The sequence below is a fragment of the Euleptes europaea genome, chromosome 9 (genome assembly GCF_029931775.1).
Source record: "Euleptes europaea isolate rEulEur1 chromosome 9, rEulEur1.hap1, whole genome shotgun sequence".
Taxonomy (NCBI): domain Eukaryota; kingdom Metazoa; phylum Chordata; class Lepidosauria; order Squamata; family Sphaerodactylidae; genus Euleptes; species Euleptes europaea.
The window spans coordinates 31,851,276-31,875,375 of record NC_079320.1 but is presented as its reverse complement, the minus strand read 5'-3'; the positions used below and the strand labels follow the sequence as shown (position 1 = coordinate 31,875,375).

Below are 24,100 nucleotides of genomic sequence, written 5' to 3'. Positions count from 1 at the left end.
GTATGCATCATGATTAGTATCAATTTTTACTAGTAGCCATGAATAGCCCTCACCTCCATGGACATGTCCACTCCCCTCTTAAAGTCTTCCAAGTTGGCAGCCATCACCACATCCTGGGGCAAGGAGTTCCACAATTTAACTATACGTTGTGTGAAGAAATACTTCCTTTTATCTGTTTTGAACCCTCAGCAGATGACCCCCATTCTAGTATTATGAGAGAGGGAGAAAAGTTTCTTCCTGTCTACTCTCTCCATACCATGCATAATTTTATAGACCTTTATCAAATCAATGAATTAATCTTCCTACATTACATCTGATTATTCCGTTATCAGTTTACAAAATCAGTACATTTGGAATTCTGTCCCTTTTCTCAGCCTCATACAAAGTATTCAAAGTATTGAGAAGGAGTGGAAGAAAGTATATGTACTATTCACAGGGAAAGTGAATAATCTGGAAAATTAAAAAACCCTTTCTACTCCTTGGTTCTTGTAGGTTATCCGGGCTGTGTAACCGTGGTCTTGGTATTTTACCAAGACCACGGTTACACAGCCTGGATAACCTACAAGAACCAATGAACTCTGACCGTGAAAGCCTTCGACAACCTTTCTACTCCATTCCCTTGACTCATTGTGAGGAAGTGATTCATAAAAATGAACAAAACTGTTGTCTATCTAACTGCATTACATTTCCCCCCCCCCACAATCGTGGACAAGATAAACTGCCAAAAATGATTACTTATATGTTAAAAAAAGCACAATCAGATGTTTTCACTTAGGGCGAAAACGCATGGTCGCTTTAGCCTCTTTTATTCCCTGTTTCAGCCAGGACTGAACGCATATTCGGCGAAACGCATGCATTCGATCCAGGCTGAATCCTGGCTGAAACAGGGAATAAAGGAAGCTAAAGCGACCAAGCGTTTCGCCCTTAATTATTTTTCTTCAACCCATAACACAACCTCGTTAGAGAACCTGATCAGTTCCACAGGAGGTAGTCTGGAATAAATGCAGAGAAATGAATAAAAATACATAAGAAGTATGAGAAAAGCTATTTTTTGCTTAAGACAATTCATGGCTGTGAAAGTGATGAAGTATTTTAATAAGAAAGATAATGTGTTAATGGTTGCCACAACTACACAGTGGGATTTTTTTTTTGCATTTTTAAATCCTTTGGCCATATTTTTTATGCTATTAACGAATTCCTTTACTCTTATGTCTTATGCCACTTTGGAAGGCTGTTTCTGCAGATGAAAGGAGTTCTTTCTTGACTTTCCCCTACCACTGCAGCCCCAAATGTCCCCAGAATTTCTGTTCCTGGCCATTCCCTGTCCCCCCAGGAGCAGTGTTTTGGGGGATATTTAGGACTACAGTGGAAGTGGGGAGGCAAGAAAGCTGTGCTTCACAGACAGAAATCTATCTCTGGAAACATTCTTATGGGTCCAACCCAATATATTACTGCTGATGAAGTGATTCTGCCTCTGTATGTTTACCTTTACCATGACAATTAACACATTATTCTGCTGTTGACTAATAAATATTGTGCCATCAAGTTTGGGGGAAAATCACTTGCAAAGAGAACATTTTAAAATATGAAAGCGAATATCTCTGTGTTTTAATAGTTCTGAAACTGTAGCTATTGTTATCTTCAATAACGGCTACTTCAACTGGCCTCTAAACATTAATCAGTAGCGTGAGCATGGGGGAAATTAAGTTTTGAGACAGTTATTTGCATTAAATCGCTATCATTTTGATAACTGGAAGTATCACATGCTGCCCATCTTGAGTGAAAATCATTAGTTGTTGTTGACAGTCAAAATTAAGGATGGATTCACACATTCACTTTCCTGCTGTGATTGACTTAACAGTGGGTTCATGGGAGGTCATTTGCTACAAATGGAAGACTTCATATATGCCAAGAGACAAAAAAGTTATATTCAGCTTTGAACAATAAAACAAGCATTTCTGGGAAGGAAGGGGTGGGCCCACAACAAAGATGGAGGAGATGGAGGTTAGTGCTACTATGAACTATTTAATTAATTGTGAAGAACTAGTTCAGATCTGCATTGCTACATTGTTGTTCAGGCTGTTTTTTTTTTTTTTTTTTTGCTGTCAATTCACATCTGCATATCCCTGGCGGGGTTTTCAAGGCAAGAGGCATTCAGAGGTGGTTTGCCATTGCATGTCTCTACACTTCGACCCTGGTATTTCTTGGAGGTCTCCCATCCAAACACTTGCCCAGGTCAACCTTGCTTAGCTTCTGAGATCTGACGAGACCAGGCTAGCCTGGGCTATCCAGGTCAGGGCCTGAAATTTGTGGGGAGACAAACTTGGCAGATCCCAAATGAGTTTTCATTTCAGGAAGTTCATAGCCAGATGTGTGTGTTAGATTTTAGTAGGGCAGACTTTAATGAACACAGAGGCACTGTAGGTCACCCCTCAGAAAGGCCAAAACTCAGAGTGAACTGATAAGCTTCTTCGGATTTGTGAGGAGCAAATGTAAGGTAAAAGGAGCTGGTAGGCCCACTGTTGGGTGAAAAAGGAGAAACTCTGACAGAGGACTGGGAGAAAGCAGAAAGGCTCAATGCCTTTTTTTTTCTTCCGGAAGAAGAGAACCGGCCCACCTAGAGATGGTAGCAGTTAAGGAATGGCATCCAGGCTGCTGGTTGACATGGACATGAACACTTATGTAAAACAATGCAATTTTTAATTTTACTTGGGATGATTGGGTAGAAGGGTGGAGGAGTACTGTATGTATATGTGTATATGAGAGAATTCATATGGATCTATCATATTGACCTTATTTTCTACAGTACTGGTGAATTTGTAGTACATAGTCATTCCTTGACTATGTACTACATCTTGTAAGTTCAGTTTGTGGTTAGACTCACTTCCTGGAGTGATCCATTATGAATAGGTTTTGTGACTTTAGTCATAGTTTCACAGAAGCTACAGCCTACAACAACAGTGGTTTGTCGTAAGAAACTTTATTTTCAGTTTCAGTATACTGACTTAAGTGCACTATGGGGGTAATAACTATGTGCGAGCCCTGTGGCGCAGAGTGTTAAGCTGCAGTCAAAAGCTCTGCTCACGACCTGAGTTCGATCCCGACAGAAGTCGGTTTTGGGTAGCCGGCTCAAGGTTGACTCAGCCTTCTAAGGTCGGTGAAATGAGTACCTAGCTTGCTGGGGGTAAAGGGAAGATGACTGGGGAAGGCACTGGCAAACCACCCCGCAAACAAAGTCTGCCTTGGAAATGTCAGGATGTGAGTCACCCCATGGGTACTGTATAGGAACTTTTTCAGCTGTTGAACAAACTATGAAAATGATAGTACAAACATTGTCAATAAGGAGATAATAATAAAAATGGCCTACTTGAAGATGACTGAGTTAAAAATTTTAACACCTTAAACCCTAACTATAGTACAGCCTCAGTGAAGGTAAATTTTGTTACCACTCATTCTTCAGGAAATTCACACAATTTAGTAAATTTTCAAAAAATAAGGACCTTTTAGGATGTCCTCCCCACTCTTGCCTTATCACGTGTATCTAACAAGTACTTAATCAGAAAGCCAGGATTAACTGCAGCTCTCTGTGAAGTATAAATTAAGTCAGAACTGAGTTCACAGAATGAAGGTTATTAGTATAAAAATAGCAAAGGTCACATTTTGGCAGGCGGCTTTCAAAACATTAAAGGAAATATGGGGCATCTATGAGTTGTTGGTTAACTTGACCAGCTTAGGTTCTTACAGCCTAGATTGGAACCACATCCATACTCAATGCTGGCTCAACTGCCAAGCAATCCAATCAGGAGAGCCTCAGATAAAAAGGTGTAGGCTGAGCTGTTTCCCAGTAAACAGAGAAGACATAACATTGAACACTTACCTTTCATGCCTGTGAGCAGGGCATTCCTTCCGACTGCCTACCTTTAGGTAAGAAAACAAAAAGTGAATTTTTGGAGGGGGTGGTGGTGGTGGTAGAGGAAGCATGTGCTTTGTATGTTTGTAAAAACAGATTCAAATCTGACACAAATTAAACCCTAGAGGAAAGAATGAGGAGCTTTTGCTTACAGCAATAACATGGGCTGAATGCATTTGCGGCTGCAAGAGAAACTGGGCAGAAAACAAAATAGGATTTTTTCTGAGAGGGGAGAGGAACTATTTGTTACTGGAGTTCAGTTCTACTGCTAAAAGCAGATTTCCAGGCAAAACCCATACCCAAATGAAAGCCTTGGTAGAATGGAAAGAAAACAATCCTTTTGCCTATGCCTATGGGTGTAAGAAACATTTGAGGCTACGGGAAAGGCTGCACAAAATAACGTAGTGGACTCTTTTTGTGAGGTAAAGGACAGTGTTCTTTAGATGCTGGCAAGGGAGGGTGCGTGGTACTTAATTTGTCAAGCAGCCCTGAGAAAGAAGGCTCAAGCACACATGGCAGATGAAATTAAAAGGAAATACATGTTGGGGTAAAAAAAAACAACATAATTCCACATAAATGCTGATAGGGTTTTGACCTAGGGATGCCACAAAGATCACTGCAGACATGTTAAACAGTCAAACTTGCTATGTTCAACTGTGATGATCAAAGCAATTTTTAAAGAAAACACCCAATACTGATGGAATATGATAATGAATATAGCGGGTGTGGAAGCTAACATGACATTATTTAATATGTTGGGTGGTATTTCAGTTTTGAGTTTGCATAGCAGTTGCTGTATCCCCAGCAGTGCCTTTCACAGTTGTTGGATTTTGTTGTGTGCAGCATAGTATAGCCAACTTCCTTTGAGAAGTTTGAGTAGACAGAGGAAAGTATGTGGAATACAAGTTGTTCTACCGTTTTTCACAATGTCCAATTTAATGGATGCTGACTTGCCCAAACATGACTTCTGTAGTATTTGAATACAGACTCAAGTTCTAACCTGCTAGATGACATATGGTTTAATGAATGAAGTGATACAGCATGCGCTTGTGTTTTGCTCTGATTCTACTGATTTCCCGAGCAATGGGATTTCCGTCTTCCAACTGCATCCTTGTAAAGGAGGAGCACAAAGTGCTCCTAGCCAATCACCATTGGAGACAAGTTGCAGAGAGCCACAGCTCTCCTTCCCTCCTTCATTTGTGGGGGTGGAGACATTTTTATTCACAAATACGATGGCTGGGGGGAAACCTTGTCCAGGGGCCCATAGAAGTGGATCCCTTGATCCAATTTGCTTGCCTCTTGGTGGTTCTTTAGCTGACAGGCAGCACTAGCTATGGTGCAATTTTGGTGTCACTTGGTTGAAAAATAGATGCTCCAACCCCCCCGCAAATCCTTCATAGGGAATACCAGGAGAGCTGTCGTTCTCCTTCCCTCCCTCCATAGTAGGGGTGGAGCTCTTTTTTCTTGGCAAATATGATGGCTGGGGCACCTTGTTTAGGGGCCTGTAGAATGGACCCTTGGTCTTACTTACTTGAAACTTGAGGTTCTTCCTCATTGAAAATAAAGGATCTAAACCTCCATAACCCGAACGAGCCACACAGATTCAAATCCTGAAACGGTAATGATCTACACGAACATAAGCAATTATGGTAAAAAATGTCCTCCTGAACCCCAGATATGAAGTTATAACCAGTTTTTTTTTCTCAGTGCACACCCTATAGAGCAGTGTTGCCAAAAAACTGGTCTGGCCAGGAAATATTATAGCACAAAAGGTATTGCCTGAAACCAGAAAGTTCAAGGTAAAACATCTCAAACTGGTCAAGGAGCCCTACCTGTTACACTGAGGATGTTTCAGTTTCTCTGTGATGTTTCCTCAGGTTTTCAGGCATGCATTTCAAAACCGAATGCATCATGCAGATTCCATACAAGGGTGGGGCTACAGATTACGTCCTGCGAATGCCTCCTCCCCCCACCAGTGTGGGCTTTCCCTTCTGGGAAATCCCTGCCATGTGGCTGTGCTGGAATCATGGGCCAGATACTCGCATGTCTGCCCCCATGCCGGTGTAGGTGCCACCTGTGATAAGGTGGCACCTATGCCGACACGGGGTCACATTGGCTCCCAAGGAGCTTCAGGCTCTAAAGCACATCTTGGGGATCTGATACTTGACATAATGTGTAGTTTGGTTCTAGAACAGGGCTTCTTAAACGTTTTCCACTCGCAACCCCTTTTCGCCCGAGAAATTTTTACGCGACCCTAGGTATATAGGTATATAAAATAGGTATACAAATCAAACATTTACTGATAATAAATTATAAAGAAATTTATTTTAAAACAATTATTTGGTATACATATAATTTTACCATTTACTGTTGCCAAATTTTCCGCAACCCCCACATTCAGTTACACGACCCCATATGGGCTCGCGACCCACATTTTAAGAAGCTTTGTTCTAGAATTCTTTATATAATCAGGATTGCCTCATGTGTGTTCAGGGTTGGTAAAAATGCAAGCACATCTGACATATTTTGCATGTGGAAAGTAAATAAAAGGTAAAGGTAAAGGTCCCCTGTGCAAGCACCGGGTCATTCCTGACCCATGGGGTGACGTCACATCCTGACGTTTACGAGGCAGACTTTGTTTATGGGGTGGTTTGCCAGTGCCTTCCCCAGTCAACTTCCCTTTACTCCCGGCAAGCTGGGTCCTCATTTGACCGACCTCGGAAGGATGGAAGGCTGAGTCAACCTTGAGCCAGCTACCTGATACCAACTTCCGTTGGGATCGAACTCAGGTCGTGAGCAGAGCTTGGACTGCAGTACTGCAGCTTAGCACTCTGCACCACAGGGCTCCTATGTGGAAAGTACCAGTGTAATATTCATGCATCCACTGCAACCATGTGCATCTAAGGCTTTCTCATTTCTTTGCTCATTCATCCAACAAGAATGTATACAAGTAACATAGAACCAAGTACGTTGAGGTTTATGTGGATCTAGACCAGAGTTTCTGGATCCCTCAGGAAACAGCCCGTGCCCCCAAGCTGTTCCTTGTATTTGAAGTTCTGATCTGACAAAACCTGGCTAAGATAGGCGGAGTCTGTGATGCAGTCACATTGGAGTTACGCTTTGAACAAAAACAATCCGGAGAATAGAAACTGAAAATAGGAAAGAACATATAAAAGAAGTAGTACATTAATATTCTGGAAGTACATCAGGATGGAGCTGCAAGAAGAGAGAGGTAAAAAATGGTTCTGAAAGTGTATTCAGCTGTTTATGTCTGTAGAATAAAATAAGGAGAGATTGGCGCAATTGTATTCAATAGTCATGTCTAACCACGAATTTTTAAAAACCAGAATGTTTGTGGGATGATACATGATAGTCTGTGCTGCAGCTTCCAAGATTCAGCAGTGGACTCAGGTGGTCGCAGTCTTCTGAGTATTTGCTGAATTTCATTCTGCAGGATTTCTGCCACAGAGGACTGCAAAATTCATTGAACGTCTGGGGAGAAGTTTAGTGTGCTCTAATATCCTGGCGTCTCTCAGGACATTGTCACACATGAGTGGCTGTTGCTTGAGTCTGTTTTGTAATGCAAATATATGGTCTGCATTGGCCAGAATGCTCTTTTGTATTATAAATGCCTCTTTCTCCTGAGCAATGAACAAGCATTAATACAAGAGTATGAAAAACCTCATGAATTATTAAAGTTTTATGAATGAAAAGTTTTTCAGTTTAGGCTGGTACGAAAGCACAGAAGCACATTAAACGTGGTATGCAGAAGTATATATGGGTAACAAAATGCATGAATAAGTATACATGCTGGTTATTTGGGGCTGTTTCTTTTTTTATAAATTTTGTTTTTATTATAAAGGAAAAGGGTAAGGTAAATGCGGGAAAAGGGAACATATGTAAACATTACATATCTGTAACGGGACTGTTTCTTGATATTTATAAACATCCATTTTTAAATATTCACATGCATCTCTATGAAAGATTGCTGCTGATAATCCACATGTCTTTAATCAATTCGATCATTATGTGACAGTGTAGCCAACCTCCAGATGGGGCCTGACATTCTTCTGGAATTACAACTGATTCCAAGCTATAGAGATCAGTTCCACTGGAGGCAATGTCGGTTTTGGAGGATGGACCCTACGGAATTACATCTCCACTGAGTTCCCTCCCTTCCCCAAACTTTGTTCTCCCCAGGCATCACCCCCAAATCTTCAAGAATTTCCCAGGCTGAAGTTAGCAACCCTATTTTGTAATCATATTTTCACTAATATTGCTGCCTGACATAGCAGCATCATGTGCTTGAAGTGGTTCATGGTTCTGTCATTATATGGCTTTGTTTACGTGAATGGCTTATTAGATTCGTAGCCATTTTAGTTTCCCTGCGTGTGGCAGTTAGCTTCCAGCATTCAATACAGAAATCATATCAGAAAAATACCGAGTCCTTGGATTTTTCTAATATGGGAGTTCTATGTGCTTTTGACTTCAACATTCCTTATTTGTGCATAACTCTGCATGGGAGTGTATCACTGCAGTCGATTTTGGGGTTGTCTGTATAGAGCTAAAAAGTGTAATTTATGTCTCACAGGTCAAGCTGGAAGTACTGACGAAAGGTAAGGAATGCAATCGGAAGAAAAGACATTCGGTGGAAGATCCAGACTTTGTGCCCGTGGCTGGGGTCAAGAGACTAAAAATTATAAGGATAAGGAGTGGGGCTAGGGAGGGGGATGGGAGGGATGGAAGGGAATGAGAAAAGTATACAAACGTATGTAGAATAAGAAATGTATAATTGAAATTTGTATAAAAAGAAACAATAAAAAAAGGTAAGGAATGCAATTACATATTGCACTCTTCATAAACACGCAAAGTTATTCAGCTCCACTCAGGAGTAGAAATCTTTGAGAGAAAGAAGAAGTACACATCAAACCAAGTAGCTAGTGAGGAAAGGCATTTGCTATATTGCTTTGCCATTTATATTCATCTATGTAATTTTGTTTTCACTTCTTTTTTTTTTATGTATTTCTTTACAGAAATCCCCAGTCATTTTCCATAATAACTTCTGGGTAATTTCTGTCTCATTATTAAGTTCTTGCATCCATGAGTTGCATATAAGGTGAGAAAGAGATGTGTCTGCTATATTGGTCCAAGTGACACTTATACAGCATGTTTGAAAAGAAAATGAGGGAGTAACTTCCATCATTTTGCAACATCAAATTTCACTTTGTGATTTTGGCAAGGTGGCAAACTTTACATTGTTCTGTATTACTGACCTTTAATTCTTGTTTATTTTAATAATATAATTCAGTGAGATATAAGATACTCCCTGTTCACATAAGGATGTGTAAAACTCCAGTCACCTCCAACATCCTCCATGAAATTTTGCCAATCTTGGTCAGACTTTTTTCTTGGATTCTTCACCTGAAGGTGAAATTCCAATTTGGCTATGAAATTCACACACAATGAAATATGACTACTGACAACTGACCGATCTTAGGAGTTTATAAGTTCAGAAAGTCTATATAACATATAGCAAAATGATGCGGGGTTATGAAAGGTTAAATTATGCTGTTATATTTGTACATTTGTGCTTCAGGTGGAGAATAGAACCAGAGACGTTTCAAAGGAATTATACCCCAATAGGACCCCCAAAGGTTACTCATCTCTTGTATGAAATCCATTGGGGTAGAAGCCCCAGGACCTGGAAGCAATGGTGTACAAGCAATGGTAACCAACATGCTGAAATCAATTTTTTGGAAAATGCCTGTGAAGTGATAAAAAGCCGGAGAACCACGCCATGCTCTGTCACTTGGTTTCTGTCTTGGAGCCCTTGTGGTAGATGTAGCCACTCTATAATTGAGTTCTTGAATGAACATCCTAATGTAACACTGAATATACGAGTCTCTTACCTGTTCAATATTGATGACAGGCGAAACCAGAATGGTCTCAGGGCCTTAGTTGAAAATGGAGTCCAGATATCTGTCATGCATCTGCCTGGTAAGTTAATAATTTTGTAATATATATATATAGGACATGGATGGTGGATGAGGGTGTGCACAGTGAAAGTGTTAACATAGTTCTCACAGAGAATACCAATAATATTTATAAGCGGGAGCCTCCAAGGACTTGCAGGAGGCATCTCCTGTCCTCCTCCACTATTTCCTCTTTCCCTTTCCTGAAAGCCCCCATAGCCAGTCCCCTTTTTCTGCTTCCTTCTCTCCTTGTAGGGTGGCCAAGCTGCAGGTGGGGCCTGGAGATCTTCTGGAATCACAATGGATCTCCCAACTACAGAGATCAGTTCCCCTTAGGGTTGCCAGTCCAGGTTGGGTAATTTCTGAAGATGTGGGGGTGGAGCCTTGGAAGGGTGAGGTTTGAGAAGGGAAACAACCTCAGCAGAGTATTATGCCATAGAGTCCACCCTCCAAAGCAGCCATTTTCTGTAGGGAACTGATCTCTGTCATCTGGAGATCAACTGAAATTCCATGGACCTGTAACTTTCCCTTGTATCCCCTTCACCAAACTATTTCCTCTTTCCCTCCCTCTGGCAACCGCCATATCCTTTCCCCTTTCTCTGCCTCATTCTCTCCTCAGCCATTCACCAACCTACCAGTTTTCTCCACAGTGGGGATCAAAGCAACTTACATTACTCTCCTCTCCTTTTTATGTGCACAACAATCCTGTGAGGTAGGGTTGCCAGGTACCTCTTCACCACCAGCAGGAGGTTTTTGGGGCAGAGCCTGAGGAGGCTGGGGTTTGGAGAGGGAGGGACTTCAATGCCATAGAGTACAATTGCTAAAGTCGCATTTTCTCCAGGTGAACTGATCTCTATTGGCTAGAAATCATTTGTAATAGCAGGAGAACTCCAGCTAGTACCTGGAGGTTGGCAACCCTAATCCTCAGGCAGGGGGCACATATTGGAATTAGATATATAGATGATTATTTATGAGCCACCACCAACATCTAGGTGTGTTCAGTACAATATTAAAACATATTTGTTTAAAATATTTGTCTCTATAGTGATAGCTAAGTTAGCTAGCGAGGAGGCTTATAAGCTGTATAATTAAAAAACAACCCAAAAGGGGGGGACTCAACCCAAAAACTGAATTAGTTCTTACATGTTAATTTAAATGTCCAGTAACTTTGACTAAACATTTTTCATCTTCAAATCCCTTCAAAGCTTTCCTTGATTACAGATGGCAGTGAGACAAAAGCAATGACTATGCATACCATAGGCAATGCTGCCTCTATCATATCACCTTCTTTATTCTCTATCTCTAATTACAAGCTCAGCGTGTAGCTCAAAGCTCCTGAGATCCCCCTCCCAAGAGTATCAAAATAGTCTATAATAGTTACCTATGTAATATTTCTCTAAGACAGAGTTTTTGTAAATATAGTTACCAAAATACGAGCAAAGGACTCTGTGTGCTTAAAAACAGAAATGCTGATTCATCATTCATGAATTTTAGCTTTCCATTGTTGATCATAATCACAGCAGTATAGTTTCTTTCTCTCACACATAGCTAATTCAATACTCTCCTTCACAAGTATTCATCTGTTTTCCCAGTGTGGTGAACTTTTCCTTATTTTAGTGTCTAACTTTATGCCTGAGATTGGTTCTCTTGTTTTTCCACAAGAGAATTTGGAGACGGGAAGGGCTATTCTTGAACCGTTTTGAGGTATTACCAAGCCTCACAACGGCTCAACTTGATCTACCAGGCCTTCTGAGAACCAAACATTTTGAAGCCCTCTGTAGTTTGGACTCACCCACTCACACATTCTCTCTCCCAAACTAACTGGCTTTTATTTCTTTAGATTATGGTTATTGTTGGAGAACATTTGTGTCACATCAAAAAAGAAGAAGTAACTTCTGGCCACGGAGTTTCTTTCCTTTGATATGTGTTAACTCCCAACAACTACACTTGATCCTTGAGTGAGTAGCAACTTTGAAAAGACTTCGAACTTTCCAGAGGTATAACTTGCTTGTTCTAGCCTACTACTGAAATATATTTGTATTTCAAAGGGGGCTGTACATGACAAGGCCTCTGACACCGCATCCTCCTGTGCTGTACTGTCCAGGCCACCAGTTATGATTCGTTTTCCAAGGCCCCGCTCTCTCTGTCTCAGTGTATACAGGAGAGGTGGGTAGAAGCTAAAGAGGGCTTTGTCACTGGTTGCACCTCACCTTTGGAGTGTTTCCTCCCTTGAGGCTCACCTGGTGCCTAGCTTACTGTCACTTACTGTCAAAACATTTCTCCATACATAGGCGGCGTTTAATCACACTTTCATCCATTCCTTTTGGTTGTTTCATGGCCTGTATTGCACTGAAGTACTGTTAATGCTGTTTTAAAAATCATTTTTTCCTGAGTTATGAATGCTGTTCTTATAACTTCCAGAATGATCACTGCTGTTTCATGCCTTTCATGTGTATTTTATCAACATATTTAATGCTGGCTTTTATTGATTGTTGTCATGATTTTCCATTTATACTTTAGTTTGCTTTTACTTTAATAGGCACCTCATGAGAAGGTGGTCTATAGATTTTCTAAATAAATAAGAACATATTTTATATTTATTTTTGGAAAGCTACATTTAATAAATCCTAATTGAAGTGAAACAAACGTGAAGTTTATGGAGTTCTTTTTGAGGAAGGTGTGTGGAGAAAGTTGTTTCTGTTGATATACTATTGTTTTTTAAGGGCAAATGGAGAGTGAACATTATTTGATTGATGTTTACAAAACAGCCCTTTAGCCAAGGAGTTGGGGGAATGGGATAAATAACAAATCTTGTTCATTTTCCTTCCTTTGTTCCTGTTGAACAGCTCTATGGTGGAAGAAGGGGAGAAGAAGCTCCCATCTCCCCTGAGCTGTTCCTCCTTCTTTCCCCCCATTTCTGTTTAACAAAAAAATGACTCTGAAAATCTGGTAACTGGCTTCCAACTAGACAAGGGAAAAGGCTAATGGAAAGCAGGAGCTGCTTGAGAAACTCCCACCTTTCCCTTGTAATGAAGCTGCAGCAGCTGACTGGGATGCATAAATTATTGTACCAAGTCAAAAATGTTGTGAACCACTTTGGCAAAATTGTAAGCAAAGGATCTTTATTATACAAGAATAGGGGATGGGAAGGGCTATAGAAGACATTGCAAGGAGCAATGACTCTTGGCGTGTATTTACAGGCATTGTAAATAACACACACATGACTAAAGGTAAAATGGGGAGAGGTTTGGTCAAAGGTTTAGCAGGGCTGAAGACAAAGCAAGGCCGAAATACAATCCAAAAGCTAACAAAGCTGCTGTTAAGTCCGCCTGGGGAGGACACGCGAGGTCAGAGAAGGAGTTCCAACAGCAACGCGTTTATTGTGACAGAACAGAACTAGGGAATACAGTGAACCGGCCCTGCTTATATGCCCCCCTGGCCACCCACGGCCACTCCCCCCCAATCTGTGATAGGGGGGGAACAACCCCCGGGTTGCCAATGGCGCGTGCCGGCTTAGAGCCAATGGCGTGTGCTGGCTTAGGGCCAATGGCGCATGCAGATTTAGGAGCCTTCGTTGGGGACTCAAGCTCCTAGGTTTTCCCCTGCTTACCGGCCTAACTATATACATACATACATAACAACTGCATATACTTTTCAGTACAGTTTCAGATTTACTTTCGGTGGTCCTAGTCATTCACATCAGCAAGATTGTTCAAGCAGCTCCTGGTGCTCCTGTTTGATCCCACAAAATGCACATGGAACTTCCTCATTCATGAGATTTACAGTATGGCAACGTGCTCACATTCCAGCTGAGGTTGTGGGGAGGTGTCCCCTTAACGGGCAGTTGCCCTTTCCCATTGCAATGGCAAGGGTCAATCCCCCGGCTCTGAACTGAGGAAGAAGTGCAGTGGGGATTTCACACTTTCCCACACTTTCCCAGCACCATATTCCATTAAGTGGATGGAGCCTATTCCTGACTAGAGTATGCTGGCAGAGTTTTCTCAATGAAGGAAAAGGTGTACTGAGTGGGGAACATAAGCAAAGGATCGGCATTAGAATATTAATATAGAATATTGATATAACAATCTGTGTATCATTTTCTGTGCATTTCCAGCTTTTCTTGTGAATTCTCATCCAGAAAAAGTTTTTGGCTCCTTTCATTGCAGAGATATAAGTAGAAAGGCATATCTCCACAGTGAAAAGGGCTAGAGACTTAATGAAAAATGTAAACTGGGAATTCACAGAAAATGATTAAACAGGTTGTTATATCATTATATTGATATAACAATATTCATTTGCCAATTAAACTAGCAGTCCTACCCATACCCTCAAACATCCATTCAGGCCTTCTTGTGATCTTTCTCAAAACCTCACAGCAAAGCAGGTTTGGGAAAGGTCATAGAAAAGATGGGGAACACCCGGGAGGTACACAAATGCACCACAATGCTGTGGGAAACCAGGAAAAAACCCACTTCCCAACAGTGTCAAACCTGAGGCAAGTAACTCAGTGAAAACAGCAGGGTCGTGATGTGGAGGCAGAACATCTCTTGCCTTGAAAACCCTGCGGGGTCGCCATAACTCAGCTCTGACTTGACAGCACTCTCTCCACCACCACATATCTGCCACAGTCATGTGCAGCAGTGTGTAATACACAGGGCTTACTTTTTCACTTCTTGATTCCCTGCCTAAAAATGTACGCATGAGAAGGAAACAAGTATGCTGAAGCTTCTGTGGCTCTAAGCCAAAATCATGAGGGCACCAAGGCAACAGCCATTGTCTCCAAAATCTGGCAAGTGGGGTGTGGTGGGGTGGATACTACAGTTTCTTTTTTACAGTGAATGCTTTCTGAAGAACAGAAAGTGGAAGTAGGAGGGTACCATACAAAAGAAGCAAGAAGAGCAGATTTTGAAGGTACAACAGGATGGCTCTACAGCCTGTAGAAGAGAAAGGTAAGAATTCAGTTCTGTAAATGGATTGAGGGTTTTTCTTTTTTCCTGCAGGATTTTAATGACCTTTACAGTTTCACAGTAGCAGAAATTCAGTAGAAAGTTCAGCAAAGGGATCCAATATGCAGTGCACGCTGGACTGTCTGATACCACAGAGGGCAAATTAATATAATCTTGGCAACTGCAGCACAAGTTTTTAATGTATTACCCTATGTTCAGTCTGCTTGCTGTACAGACATCTGATGACTGGGTAACAGGTTCAGAACAGACAAAAGGAAATTCTTCTTTACTCAATAATGAGTTAAATTGCAATATTCACTGCAGGTAGACACAGATGGCTTTAAAAGGGTTAAACAGATTCATGAAGGATAAGTCCATCAATGGTTACTGCTAGCTATGGTGACTGAAGAGAACCTCCGTATTCAGAGGCAGCAGACTTCTGAATACCAGACTTCTGAATACTAGGAGGCGGCAACAAAGGAAAGCCTTGGTCTCTAAACTCTGTTTGCCAGCCCTCTAGGGAAACAAATTGGCCGTTGTGTGAATCAGGATGTTAGACTAGACCAGCGTTTCTAAACCTTTTTAACACTTACAGAACACTTGAAATAATATTCATGGCTCAGGGAATCCCTACATACGATTACATATGATTAACGTATGATTAGCCTATTCATCACTATTTCTCGCGAAACCCCTAGCGATTTCTCGCAGAACCCTAGGGTGAACCCTGGTTGAGAAACGCTGGACAAGACGGACCACTGATCTGATTCAGCAGGGCTTTTGTGTTATGACTATTCGGTATAATAATTGCATCATCATAATATAATATTCAGTACAGTAATTGCATCAAAGGGTGAAAACACATGGTCGCTTTAGCCTCCTTTATTCCCTGTTTCAGCCAGGATTCAGCCAGGATCGAATGCACGTTCGACGAAATGCACACGTTTGATTTTGGCTGAATCCTGGCAAACATTTTCATTTGTTGTTGCAAACATTCATTTGGTATAGCGGCCTCAAATAGCAGAATCATGTCTGCTGTGCCTGAACTATTTCATGGCTAGGGTTGCCAGCTCCGGGTTGGGAAATACCTGGAGATTTTTGGGGTGGAGCCTGAGGAGGGCGGGGTTTGGAGAGGGGAAGGACTTCAATGCCATAGAGTCCAATTGCCAGAGTGGCCGTTTTCCCCAGGAGAACTGATCTCTATTGGCTGGAGATCAGTTGTAATAGCAGGAGATCTCCAGCTAGTACCTGGAGGTTGGCAACCCTATTCATGGCTCTGCTATTATATTGCTGCATTTGTATGCGCTGGTTAGGTGTTTTCAGAGCCATTTTTCGATTCCTTGTGTTTGGTTATTGGCTCCTGTCATCCTATACAGAAATTGTATAGGAACAGGGCCTCCTGATCATATAGTTGAACTAGGTGGTCACCTAGGGACATTTCAAGTGGCACATTAAAAAAACACAATTTAAACATATTTTCTCTTATAAACTAAAGTATCAAATATTGTACTTATAAAACAGAATATTGCCATTTCAAAAGTTAAGCTATTTATTTCACACTGTGCAGCACAGCTATGTATGTACATATGTCACAGCACAGCTTCTTTCTAGACTTCTTATTTTACTCTTTTGAATACGTGGGTGGGTAGCCACAAAAGTCAGTTTGCCCATGGTACCAAAAGCCCTTGGCCTGGCCCTGTATAGGAAAATAAGACATCCATCTCTTGGATTCTGCTGATTTTGGGGGTTATGTTCATTGAAGTTTTGTTTTTAAACAAGATGTATACAGGGATGAGGTTGCAACCATTCTTCTAAAAATACCCCTTCCAGAGCTCTATATAGAACTGCATCAATTAATTCTTCAATTTGGTTTCCAACAGGTCAATTAGCCGGAGATGCCATCAAAGGGTAAGGAAGGCAGTTTTCTATTACATTTTTTTCTTACAAACTCATAAAGCTATTCAACTGCAGTCAGGAGCAGTGAAACAACATTTCAGTCAGGATCAAGTTATAGGGTTGCCAGCAGGTCCCCCCTGGCCACCAGCAGGGGATGGGAGGGAGGGTTGCCAGATCCAGGTTGGCAAACTCCTGGAGATTTGGGAATGGAGTCTGGGGAGGACAGGGATCTCAATGGGCTACAATGCCATAGAGTCCAGTATCCAAAGCATCCATTTTCTCCAGGGGAACTGATCTATGTAGTCTGTAAATGAGCTCTATTTCCAGGGGACCCCCAGGTCCCACCTGGACGCTGGCATCCTTAAGTTAGTACCTGCCAGCAAAATTCATTTTCTTCTTTGCTTTGCAACAGTCTACTTCTCTGTAGTAAATGTGTTCCATTCTTTTGGAGCTTGGAGTTTTTTGGCATTTTGGTATATGAATCTCCCCTTTCCATTATTTTTTTATTCTTTTGAACCATTCTTGACTTGTAATGGAGCTCTTGCAAGCAGAATGAGCTTGTGATGTTTTTGACAACTCTGTTCCTGTAATCTGGGCCAGTTTTTTAGACAGCATGAGTGCACTCCAGGACTTGGTTTGGGCAGAAACAGGGAGAAAGGAAGTTGTGGTCACTGCAGCTTCACACAGGGAAAAGAGACTTACTAAACTGTGTTCCTGTTTAAAACTACCGGTATGCTGCCTCTTTATTCTGATGCCTAGTGTTAAGGATACAAATAGAGCTGAAAAGGGACCTCTGTCTCTCCAGGTCCAAAGGTAATCACATACTGCATTGGAAACAGAAGATGGGGCAATAACTTTTATCGGTTTCCAAGATTTTAAATTATATAAGTATATAAGATAGAAAACCATTCATATTGCTCTCATTTTAGATGCATGAAATCCTGGCTGCTCCCCATGTCTGTTTAATTTTCTAAACCTTAGACTTTTCACTTACCTCAAAATTCCTTGGATGTTCCATGTGAGGAGGAACCCTAAACGTCTTCAGATTTTCTCCTGTGCTGAAATCTGTTCACTCACAAGAGGCAATTTTAGGGGTTACTCCATACAGACAAAACATACAACACCAAGAAGGTAAGTGGGGAATGGTTATATTCTGTTATGCTTGCGCTTTAGGTGGACAATGGAACCAGATGTCTTCAAAAGGAATTATACTCCAGTACAACATCCAAAGCTAACTTATCTCCTGTATGAAATACACTGGGGCAAAAGTTACAGGACCTGGAAGCACTGGTGTCGAAATGATGACAATCACCATGCTGAAATCAACTTTTTTGAAGATTTCTGCAAGGAGATAGAACACCGCAGAACCCAGCCATGCTCTGTCACTTGGTTTCTATCGTGGAGTCCGTGTGATGAATGTAGCCAGTTTATAATTGAGTTCTTGAAGAAACACCCTAACGTAACACTGGACATACGAGCCTCTCGGCTGTTCAAGGATTGGGAAAAGAGGAACAAGACAGGACTCAGAGCCTTAGTTGATCATGGAGTCCATATATCCATCATGCATCCGGGTGGTAAGTTTACATCTTTATTATAGATCTACAAGTGGGAACCTGCAAGGACTTGTGGGAAGTATTTCATTTCCCCCTACCCCACTATATCTTCTTTCACTTTCCAGAAAGCCCCTATAGACTCTCCCCTTTTCCTGCTTCCTTCTCACCTCAGGATTGCCAGCTCCAGGTTGGGAAATTCCTGGAGATTTGGTGGTAGAGCCTTGGGAGGGGGAAGTTTGGTGAGGGAAGCCACCTCAGTAGGGTATAATGCCATACAGTCCAATCTCCAAAGCACCAATTTTCTCCAGGGGAACGATCTCTGTCATCTCGAGAGCAGTTGTAATTCCAGGTGATCTCCAGCCCCCACATGAAAGTTGGCAATCCTAGTTTCCCTGGAGGAAATTGCTACTTTAGAGGGTGTAACCTATGGCATTGTACCCTTCTAAGGTCCCTCCCCTCTTAAAATCTCACCCTCTCCAGGCTTCACCCCCCTCAAATATCCAGGTATTTCCTAACCTGGAGTTGGTAACCCTACTTCCTTCCCAATCAACAGCCTTTCACCAACCTAACTTTTATCTGGCTATCATCTTCAGCTACATTTATTATGTCCTTACTTCATTTTTATCCTGCCTTTCTCCTCTCCCCAAACCCTGCCCCCCCAGATTCCACTCCAAAATCTCCAGGAATTTCCCACCTTGGAGCTGGCAACCCTAGTCAGGCCCGGCCCCAATGAGACTTCCCTCAAAGGTCAAAATATCCCTGGATAGGGCCCTGCCATTTCCCCCACATTTTACTGGCAGAAGCTCCAAGCCTGGAATGCTGTGGTTGCCTAGCAACAGCCACTAAGGGAATCAGTTTGTTAAAGCTACAGGCCTTCCATTTTTCATTTCGGTTTTTTTCAACCCCTCCCAATGTTTTTTTTTTTTAATATTTTACATTTTTCTGCAAACTTGGGATGTTTTTTAGGTTTGCAGAAAGCTCTGTCTTGCCCGTTCACCACTCCAGGCACTGGATTTAAGTATCCTCAGATGTGGGTGACTTAGCTATTGGTATATAGACAAGTGGAAACCTGCAATAACTTGCAGGAGGCATCTCATTTTCCCCTCTCCCACTATTTCCTCTTTCCCTTTCCTGAAAGCCCTGTTTCCCTGCTTCCTTCTCCAGCCTGGGTCCCCCAAGTCTGCAGAAACATCTGTTTGGGGTTAGTGTGGCCCCGATCTGTGGATTTAGGCATCCGCATATGGAGGCCACACTTGAGAATTAGATATATAGATGATGATATATATAAAATGGATGGAGGAGAAATGTCTCTTAATACGGGCCTTACTAACTAAATAGCAGTTTTCAACATCTAGGTATATGATTAAAACTTAAGTAGGGAAACAATTGGCACTCAAAAGATATCCATGATTTTACAAATCCTGTTACTAACCAGATGTAAAGTCTACATGAGAGAGCATTGCCTCATTAATGACTCTGTGGATTATCTCTAGTGCAAATCCAAATCCCCTTCGAAACCAATTTACTGTCATGCTTCAGCCAAACAATCCAAGGATTTGTAGCTTGGAAAGGGTTCTAAGATTTCTGTAAGATATTTCCAGACACTTTGCAGAACTACTATTCCCATTGCTTATAATTAGCCACTATGACAGTTGCACCTATTGAACATAAGAACATAGGAAAGGCCCTGCTGGATCAGACCAAGGCCCATCAAGTCCAGCAGTCTGTTCACACAGTGGCCAACCAGGTGCCTCTAGGAAGCCCCCAAACAAGATGACTTGTTTGCTGTAGGGAAAGGCTGGACACATATAAGAGTGCTTTTTGTTTAAATGGTTTTTAGTTTCTAAAGCTCCCTTAGACCTGTTTGGCTAGAAGTTATAATGGGACAAAAGGAATAATTATATATACTCTGAGCAATGCTGCATTTCCCCCATCACCGTCAATGCTGTTAAAAATTGTGGTTTGCCTCCCCAAAATCTCCCCCAGAATCTCCCAGCCAGTGAGGTGCAGTGGTTAAGAGCGGTGGTTTGGAGTGGTGGAGTCTGATCTGAAGAACCAGGTGTGATTCCCCGCTCCTTCACATGAGCAGCGGAGGCTAATCTGGTGAACCGGGTTGGTTTCCCCACTCCTACACACGAAGCCAGCTGGGTGACCTTGGGCTAGTCACACTCTCTCAGCCCCACTCACCTTACAGGGTGTCTGTTGTGGGGAGGGGAAGGGAAGGTGATTGTAAGCCGGTTTGAGTCTCCCTTAAGTGGTAGAGAAAGTCGGCATATAAAAACCAACTCTTCTTCTTCTTCTTTATGTTTCTCTTGCATCTCTCAAAGAAAGGGCGCATATCTTCCTTTTAAGTCTCTCAGGCCTCTGTCATTCTTCTTTTGGGAAATCACTAAGCAGACACCAAAATTTCATGGTTCTCCGTCAGTTACACACAGGTCAGAATTTCTGTTAGCTGTGTCACATCGACATATGACATGGTCCCATGCTAGCCTGACAAAGACTTGGAGAAATACTTCATCTGCAATCTTTGGTACACTTGGGAAAGTTGTTTTAGGTTAACCTTAGAGCACTGTCAGAGTACGAATTAATTTTAATTTCAAACCTGTTACATTATGAATCTAGTTTATCCATGGAATCTGCAGTCTGGAACCAAATCTCTATAAATGCATGTGGCTTGCCTGTGTGTAAATTTGCTAATCTTTTACAGGTCAGTTTTCCCATTCAAAACATATCCCCATTCCATACTGTAGCTAACTACTGAGCCTCAGAAAGGAGGTGATTAGTTCACCACAAACTAGCCAGGAGGGCTTTGATGCATTTAACAATTAAACAGCAAGATCTTCTACACCTTGGGGTCAAGTGAACATTAATTCTGAAAATGTTCTTCTTCCGAGATGGAAACCAAACATAAACTTTTATCTTGAAACTCTCTGTGCTGTACGCATACTCAGAAACTGACAGGTTACTTATCTCGTCAGATTATAGCTATTGTTGGAGAACATTTGTGGCTCATCAAAGGAACGAGAACGAGAATAAAGGCTATATGCAGTTCTTTCAGAAAATATGTGATTGGAATGAAGAACTTCGCTTAGTCCTTGAGTGAGTGGCTATTATATTCAGAATCTTGCATGGATATATGTGTGGCTTCTGGCACTTGGTTGCTCTTACCTACTACCAAAATGCCAGTAGTATTGACAGGTGACATAGTTTATAATGAATGGTCTGCTAGGGAGGCACCCCATGTGTCTTTTTGCTTTGAATACACACAAACGAAACCCAGTGGGGTTCAATGGAGACCAGGGCATCAATTCCAAGGGCTCCCGTACTGATGGTTTGCTCCCACCCCAGAAATATTTTGCTTCTTCAATTTTACTTATCTTTTGTTACTAGTGAATGGCACCCATTGTCCCAAAATACAGACCATTACTTTGGCCTGGGTGTGTATACACACACACGCACACACACATGCTAGCATGGAGAGCCAGCATGGTGTAATGGTTAAGAGCGGTGGTTTGGAGTGGTGGACTCTAAGCTGGAGAACCAGGTTTGATTCCCCACTCCTCCACATGAGCAGTGGACTCTAATCTGGTGAACCAGGTTGGTTTCCCCACTCCTACACACGAAGCCAGCTGGGTGACCTTTGGCTAGTCACAGTTCTCTTCGAGCTCTCTCAGCCCCACCTACCTCACAGGGTGTGTGTTGTGAGGAGGGGAAGGGAAGGTGATTGTAACCTGGTTTGATTCTTCCTTTTAAGTGGTAGAGAAAGTCAGCATATAAAAACCAACTCTTCTTCTTCTTCCTCTTCCTCTTCTTCCCCCTCAGTCTGGATAGATGTGAGAGCTAGACCTGCTTTTCCACAGTTGGCCCCACCCCTTATCTTGAACCAGCCACAAGTTCCAGGCCCTGGAAAAGTCATTTATTTTATTTTATTACGTTTTATCATGTCCTTTCTTCAAGGAATTTAGGGTAGCATACATCTTGTATCCTTTCCCACCCTTTATCATTAGACTAGCCTTGTGATGCAGGTTAGACTGAGAGACAGTCACTGGCCCAAGGTGGTTTAGTAAACATTATGGATGAACAAGGACTGAATTTGGGTCTCCCTCGTCTCAAGTTAAATACTTCATGGTATCAGTTAGGGGTGTGCATACGGCAAAGCTGAACCTAAAAAATGGCACCTTTAAACAATAGCTGGCAAATCCCAATTGTGAAAAGCTAAACAAAATTGGCTTTTTTCAGGATTGTTTTGGGATCGCTGGCTACAACCCCTTTTAAAAGGAAGAAAACTGCTTTGGCACATTCACACCTAGCGCCTTAAAGTTTAACCCCCCCTCCCTTCTTCTCCATTATAGTCTATGGGGAATCTTTCCAGGGCTCTGGGGGGAGGCTGTTTTTTTAAGGTGGAGGCACCAAATTTGCAGCATAGCTGCTGGTGACTCTCCTTACAAGAACCCCCAAGTTTGGTAAAGATTGGGCCAGGGGGTCCAATTTTATGGATCCCATTTTTCCTCCATTTGGGCCCCCATAAAATAGGACCCTCTGATCCAATCTTTATCAAACTTGGAGATTCCTCTAAGGAGAGTCACCAGCAGGTATGCTGAAAATTTGGTGCATCTACCTTAAAAAACACCCCCATGGAAAGATTTCCCATAGGCTATAATGAAGCCAATTTTTTAAAAAATTCCCAACCCCCCAAACCCATACCAGTATGTGTATTTGGGAAAATGTGGGAATCCTGATCATTTTCAGGCCCAATATACCCAAATCTGAATTTTTTTTTTTTGCACACCCCTAGCATTAGTCCCTTTCATTTTTAGAGAAGCAATTTTCACAATCCCAGTTTTCCCTCTCTTGCATTCAGAAGGATTTTGCTTCCCTTTCCCTGGTTATTACTGCTGGTGTTAAAATTCTGAGGCTTCAAGCTTCTAGTTACATTCTAGTTACATGGACTCCCATCCATGTTTCTCCGTCTTTACATTCTGACTGTCACTACATTGTGATCACCACTTCTTTCTGTTGTAAAGTGGTTTTCTAGAGTAGCGTTGTTCAATCCTCAGCTCTCCACGTTTCTCTGTTCCCACAACAGATCCTGACATGCTACAGATGGTCACCCTTTGGTGCTGGCTGAGAATCAATGATGCCCTCGCAAACCTCTTGCCAATCCCACACCTCTGTATATTTTGCCAAGAACTGTTATTGTCAGAAACATACACATTTAATGATGGGCAGTATTTTCCAATTCAGAATTTATAATGAAAACATTCTTTAAAAAATAAATATCTTGTATAAAAAGGGTAAGTGTATGAATGAGTTCATGTAGGCTTTATGTTGAGTGTAATGGGAAAATGAGTTGGAAATAATATGAACTGTTTTGTTTTTTATTTCATATGAATGAAGGATGTTAATAGCGAATAGTTACACAAATGGGTGGCAAGCCGTATACAATAAAAATGTTCACAACTAGGTTAAAGAAGAAGGTGGGTGTATGTAGGCTAAGGGAGCCGGTGGTTGACATGGGGAGGGATGCTGTCCTTTTCAGGTGGGCCTAAATCCATCAGTTGCAGAAATGAGCAGGGACACGTCAGCATTGCCAAAAATTAAGCCATGTTCATAAGCCATCCTGTTTCCTGTTTTCTCCAACTTAGAGCACTGGTGTCAGCTCATTACACCGCAGCCATACCAATAGCTTGTTTGGGTTGGGAAATAATAAGAGACTGTGTAGAATTCTGTGAGGAACAGTGTTGGAGCATTTGTGTGGGCTAAAGTTATCACACAGTTAGATCTGAGTCACATGTGAGAGACTTCATACAGGAACTGTACCAG

At 41.8% G+C, this 24,100-nt stretch overlaps 1 protein-coding gene across 1 annotated transcript in view; it reads left to right on the top strand.

Moving 5' to 3' along the window:
* The window catches only part of LOC130482318 (DNA dC->dU-editing enzyme APOBEC-3B-like), a 31,008-nt gene extending 9,628 nt beyond the window's left edge, over nt 1–21,380 (top strand). The window contains exons 2-6 of the mRNA XM_056855028.1: nt 8,502–8,526; nt 9,507–9,907; nt 11,723–11,770; nt 17,861–18,298; nt 21,256–21,380. Of these exons, the coding sequence (XP_056711006.1) occupies nt 8,502–8,526; nt 9,507–9,907; nt 11,723–11,770; nt 17,861–18,298; nt 21,256–21,380 (1,037 nt within the window). The remainder of the gene's footprint in view (nt 1–8,501; nt 8,527–9,506; nt 9,908–11,722; nt 11,771–17,860; nt 18,299–21,255) is intronic.
* The last annotated feature ends 2,720 nt before the right edge of the window (nt 21,381–24,100 follow it).